The sequence below is a fragment of the Rosa rugosa genome, chromosome 7 (assembly GCF_958449725.1).
Source record: "Rosa rugosa chromosome 7, drRosRugo1.1, whole genome shotgun sequence".
Taxonomy (NCBI): Eukaryota; Viridiplantae; Streptophyta; class Magnoliopsida; order Rosales; family Rosaceae; genus Rosa; species Rosa rugosa.
This window is the reverse complement of record NC_084826.1, coordinates 4,641,028-4,647,518: the sequence shown is the minus strand read 5'-3', so window position 1 is coordinate 4,647,518 and position 6,491 is coordinate 4,641,028. Positions and strand designations below refer to the sequence as shown.

The 6,491-nt window shown below is 38.4% G+C and overlaps 1 protein-coding gene across 1 annotated transcript; it reads left to right on the top strand.

The window, feature by feature from the left end:
• The first annotated feature begins 230 nt into the window (after positions 1–230).
• Positions 231–980, top strand: LOC133722320 (nuclear transcription factor Y subunit B-4). Its single transcript, XM_062149200.1, has one exon. It carries the CDS (start codon positions 374–376, stop codon positions 836–838), a length of 465 nt encoding a protein of 154 aa, XP_062005184.1. The 5' UTR covers positions 231–373; the 3' UTR covers positions 839–980.
• The last annotated feature ends 5,511 nt before the right edge of the window (positions 981–6,491 follow it).

Here is a 6,491-nt window from a genome sequence, read left to right as displayed (position 1 = left end):
TTAGTGGGGACCATAGTACTACAATCAAGGGATTTAGTCTTTCTACTGTTTGAGTTTATTGCAAGATTATGTACTATATCGAAGTAGAAATATATCGATATGACTTCTGAAAAGTGTTTCTAAAATTTTCTCAAAAGTTAATGTCATAAAAGATCGTAACATTCACGCGCGCGCACACGAGTGTACGCTTGCGCGCGCGTACGCATAAATATACATAAGTGCCTATAAAAACAGGGGCAGACGTTCTGATCTGAAGCAACGTGTCTGCGTCAGAAAAGATCAGTCCAATAAGAAGTAGATGACCGATATTAGCTAGCTAATCATAGACAATATATAGAATCATATATATAGAGAGAGTGAGAGCTAGCTAGGTATGGTTGATCATGAGGAAGAACAAGATCGGTTGCTGCCAATTGCAAACGTGGGGAGGATCATGAAGCAAATTCTTCCCCAAAGAGCAAAAGTCTCCAAGGAAGCTAAGCAAAGGATGCAAGAGTGTGCAACTGAGTTTCTAAGTTTTGTGACAGGCGAGGCTTCTGACAAGTGTCACAAAGAGAATCGAAAGACAGTGAATGGGGACGACATCTGTTGGGCTCTGAGTGCTCTAGGATTTGATAACTACGCTGAGGCTACAACAAGGTACTTGCATAAGTTTAGGGAAGCTGAGAGAGAGAGATTAGCTGCTAACCAAAGCAATGTTAATATTAATACTAGCTCATCCAGCCCATTAGAGATCAGAGAAGAAGATCAGCCAATCTATTTAAGTGGAACTCAGCCTCCAAATCTGGAGTTTAGGATTCTTGAGAAGGGTGACAACTCCTTTGCCAAGCAATCTTGAAGATTAATTTCTGTATAATTACCATGTTAATTATAGGCGTAATTATCAGTACGAACTGACTTAGTATGTTTGCTAGCTAGCTTGGATCTGAGAGGTAATGTTGTTTCTTTTCTGCTGGTGAAATGTTCATGCTTTTCTTCAACTTTTGGATGTTAATTATGTGTATCTTTTTAGCTTAAGCTGCTCTCTTTTAGAAATTTCTTAGCTCAGAAGGGATTCGCTTGCTTATGGAGAATGAGATGAATTAACATATCAATGTTTGTATTGTATTTTAGCTCAGAATGTTATGCTGGTATTTGAATTTTGAAACAGATCTGAGTTCATCATTTAGAGTGCAAAACTACAACGGCATATTGCAAAATCTCAATTCATTTGAAAAAATATTTAAACTAATTCGTATGCAATAGGTATGATAGATATTGGATACACACATTTCTGACTACTAGAAAAATCTATATATCTATTTAGGGTACTGAAAAATCTGTGTTTCTCTCTTAGTTCAGATCTTAGGTAATCTGGATCAAGACCTACATTACTTGTCTATAGTTTCTTTTAATTTATTTCCTTCATTCCTTCTATTTTCTATAGACTAAAACAGTATATATCTTAATTAATGCAGGTATTAGGAAGATCTAGCTGGTGTTTGTTGTAATTAATTCGATCATGAATGCTTAGCATTTCCCCCAACTCAAAATGGATATATATATATATATATATATATATATATATATATATATATATATATATATATATATATATATATATTTTTTTTTTTTTTTTTTTTTTTGAACATTAACTCCAAATGAAATATATGTGGTTTTGCAATATAACTAGCTAATTGTATTAGTATAGATATACCTAATAATACTTCCAGGCTGATGAGTTCTTGAGACCTAGCCTTGATTAACATGTATAGCGGAATCAATTTCCTCAAACTACCATCTGTAGCTGACTGTCTTAGAATTTGTATGTGTTTATAGACACTGGCGGACCTAGCATAGGGCTAGTGGGGGCTGCCGCCCACACCGCATCATCATATACACATTGATATATATATATAAACTCTGGATAATTTTATGCATTTGAAAGTGTATTATGCAGTTCTTGCCCCCACAAGTGTCATGATTTTGATGATTTCATGCATGTTTAATCTAATATCATAAAAATTTCTCCTTATTTTCATATGTTTTATGCATAAATTGTTTTTTGGAAATTTCAGTTTTTGTTAGCTATTATGGTTTAAATTCGCCCCCGCATAACTAATTTTCTAGGTCCGCCACTGTTTATAGATACATTAACAATATATATGATCGATCAATCAGTACCAGACACATTATTATCCACAAGACTAGCTATGTTTGAAGTAAGATTACCACCAGATGACAAATAGTCCGGCCATACTAGTCTTATACGACAATTTTACAGGCTGATTAATGATTTTTGAAACCTTGATATCTGGATCTATAATCGTTTTGAAGTTAGTTTCCTCAAAGTACCATTTTTTTTTTTAAGAACAGAAATTTTATTCAACTAGAAAAACGATTACAAAACATGAGACTGACCGGTGGTTAACATAATATCCCTACTACTAGAACCAGTTACGGGTCTATCATCAATCATGACATCCATAAGCCAAGAGGGCCCAACCCTTAACCAACTATGACGCCCCTCTAACCGGGCTACACTCATAGCTACAACATGTGCCGCGCCATTTGCCCTCCGAGTTATATAGTCAATACTCTGAGATCCAATTGACAACAACATCCGCAACTTTTCCACCAAAACTCCCTCTTCAGCAAAACAATCATCACTGTCATTCACCAATCTCACAACCTCCAGACAATCTGTCTCAATGCTTTCAGGCTCGCTCCCACTCAAAGTACCATTTCTGAAACTTAAGTTAGTATACTATATAAGCTTGATGATACAATTACGTACCCTCCCAAGTGTATCAGAACTTCTAATTGTATTGGTATATATATAGCTATATATAATTCGTATGTTGTGCCAGGATTTTCAGGCTGGAGGTGTTAATTGCAAACAGCTCTAAAATTCACTAACCGTTTGTAGGTATGACAATAATGGTTAATGGCAATGTGTAGTTAAGGAAAGTTAGGAAATCTTTATTTCGGATTGTAAGCTAATGATCATAACTAGGGGCAGGCAGAAACCGAACCGGGATGGCAAAACCGGCCGAACCGGGCCGAAAATATGGTGGCGGTTACAGAACCGGAAAAAGCAGTGCAAAAATCTTCAGCTTTCGAACCGGACCGGATTGAACCGGGTCGGAACCGGGTTAATACTCTGAACCGACCGGATTGAAACCGAACCGGCCTGTTTATTATATTTATATATATTTTTATTAGTTTTCTTATGTGTCAATTTATGACTAGTGGATATTTGGTTGCACGTAGAACACTCGCACCCGATCACGCCTAAACCTAAGTAACCCTAACCGAGTACGATCTCATTCACTCTCCACTCTCACACTCGGCCTCCCATCTCATTCTCTCACTCTCGACTCCACACCGAGCCCGACTGCACACCGCCGCAACGACAGCCACAACGCTTCACGCCGAGCCCGATCTTGCTGCAGAACGCTGCTGGCTGGCCGCCGATCTTCATGTCGAGCCCGATCTTGCTGCAGAACGCTGCTGGCTGGCCGCCGATTCACGCCGAGCCCGATCTTGCTGCAGAACGCTGCTAGCTGGCCGTCGATCTTCACGTCGAGCCCGATCTAGCTGCAGAACGTTGCTTGCTGCCCGCCGATCTTTATGCCGAGCCCGACCACGCCGATCTTCACATCGATCTGCAGTTTTTTCGCCTCTCTGACATGGACTCGGTAATTCGCTTCTCTGTTTTCACTTTGATCTTCATGGACTCTCTATTGTGATAGGTTTTCTGTAAAACTTGTGAGGATTCAGATTGAACTTGTGAAACTTTGGATTTTAGGGTTCGGGTTAAAATCTTCATTGTTCTTGATTTGATTTAAACTTTCAGATACTTTCACTCTCTCGAGTCTCTGGACTCTCTCATTCTGTTCAATTTTGATGCAAATCAAATTAGGATTTTGAATTAGGGTTTCGGCAAATCAAATTAGGGTTTTAATTTGGGGTTTCTGGAAATCAAATTAGGGTTTCTGGTTAACTTGTTGTTAGCTTGGAGTCTGTTGTTAACTTGTTCATGGTAGGCTGTTTTTAACTTGGAGTTTATTGTTAACTTGTTTATTGGGACTTTGTCTATCTGTTTGTTTTTATTTTGTAGATTGGTGATGGGACGTCACAGACTCCAACTCAGTCTAGCATCGGAACTACACCAGCTTCGGCTGAAGCCGGACAACTCCTCATGTCTCCTCCTGCCGTTGCAACACCATCTTCTGTTGCTGTTTTGATTGGTAGGGAGTGTCATAACTCAGGTGGATGTTTCTGTAGAAGAATGAATGATGCTTTAAAATCGAGAGATGCATGTTATGCTGCTGTTTTGGTGTTGGCTGCAGATTTGCATATCTGCCTTTTTATGTTTTCATGAACTGTTTTTCAGTTTGAAACTCCTTTGTTAGTTAAATTTGGGTCTGTAATAACTAATGGACTAGCTATCTGTTTCTGGACTTGTGGTTAACTGGTTGTTATGAACTTTGCTCTATGGTTTATGACTTTTAAGCTTGTCGGATTTTTCTGCCTTTTTTCCTTTTCGGACTTTATGAAACTGTGTATTGAACTGCATTTTTTCCTCTTTATGCTTGTTGTATTGAGCATTTCATGGGCAGGTTGTGTTTTGCATGTTTATGCTTGCTGCAAATTATTCATGGATTTGCTTTAACTTAATATTTTTGTATTAATGGATTTGTGATTGGGCCGTGAATACTGAATAAATAAAAAAAGCCCATTTAGAACCGAACCCGACCCGGGCCGAACTGAAAATTCGGGTCACCGAATATTTCGGCCCAGCCCATTTAGAAACAGTTGTCGGTCCAAATTTAGGCCCAACCGAGGACTCCGGGTCGAAGTCGGGTTCGGCCCAAAACCGAGCCGGGCCGACCCGAGCCCATCCCTAATCATAACCCTCATATATATATATATATATATATATATATTTTTTGAAATACATAACCCTCATATTTTGAAGTTAATTATTTGATTATCAAATAACATTTCGACAACAATTTAGTTGAATAAGAAATTGTTTAATTATGTCATTATTTCACAAGACTACAATAATTAATTAAATATACGTTGAAGTGGAGACATTATATGTGCTAAAGCCATCAATTTTTTCGACTAGAACACTTGGTTTTACCAAGACAGTTTTACTGTACTGCAGGTTGGACAGTAAGACTCAAATATACAAGTGAATTTTCCGTCAAATTGTAGTAAAAGATATTAACAATGTACTATAACTAGGGTTTGGTTAACCCTAGAACCGAGGACCACCACAGTTGTGACTCTAGAGTCTAGATATAACATGAGTTACCATGAAAGAACTACAATATAGAATCTAAAGCATGCTTAATTAAAGTAGATTACTATATGAATGTTTGTGGATATTAAAGGATTAGTGTACTTAAGGTCTTAAGCCCTACTAATAGTAAACTAGAAGTTGTCAGAGTTAGGGTTTCAACATAATGCAACACCTAGGGTTTCTATATCTAACTTAATCAGGTTCTTGCCTCTTTCGGGACCACTTCTCAACTAAGATGACAACTCTGATGAACTCTTCAAAACAAATTAATTTGGTAGAATTGAGAAACAAAAAGCTGAAAAAACTCCCAAGATTTTACACTAATCTAGTACCATGTGATGATTTTATTGATATATAATTTCAAAAAACCTTAAGCTTTAGTACCTAACCACAGCAATGTAGTACCGCGCGCATCAGGCTCTTATATATAAAATTATACACACATTTCGGATGTTCAAATTTGTGGCACCTACTTTCCTGATACGGTACTGGCCGGTGTGAAGGTAGGTTTTCTTTTCGAAAAATACTTAGGTGGGGGGCTTCCCCACCACGTGGCCTTACGGCCACCCAATCAGAGGAAAGAAAATTTTTCATCTTTTCCGAAAATGCCCCTGCTCCCTAATGTGCAATACCCAAAACACCCCCCCTGCTGGGCGGTGATTGGCCCTCCCCACCACGTGTCCCGTGCGGGTGCCCTACTCAAGAATCTCTCTTTCTTTTCTCGATTAAATAGTAAATGGAAGAGTGCTGTGCTGTGGGCCCCACAGACATCGATAGACTACAGTCACTTTGCCTGTAATTGGGTGTCTAGACGTGTGACTCTAGCATTTACCAATGTCAAAATACTAAAAAAAGAAGGCATATGTGTGTGATGGTTTGGTTTTCTATATGTATGAGACAGAAGTTGCTTCAATGAACTCGAACATTGAATCACGGCATCGAGCTTCATAATAGTAAAACCCAATGGTCCGGATGGAGTTTATTATTGTAACAATACCCATTGCAATGGATCTGATGAACCCCATTTTAGGCCACAACGCGTCAACATGGGCATGGATCCTTTTTAGATGGCCGGAAAGATTTTCACAATTGTGAGAAAACCCAACAAGGCCCAAGAGATTCAAATTCTCCTCCTCCCCTACTCCCATTTTTTTTTTTAAATCATCAGGGATGTTATGATGTGGTAAAATCATAG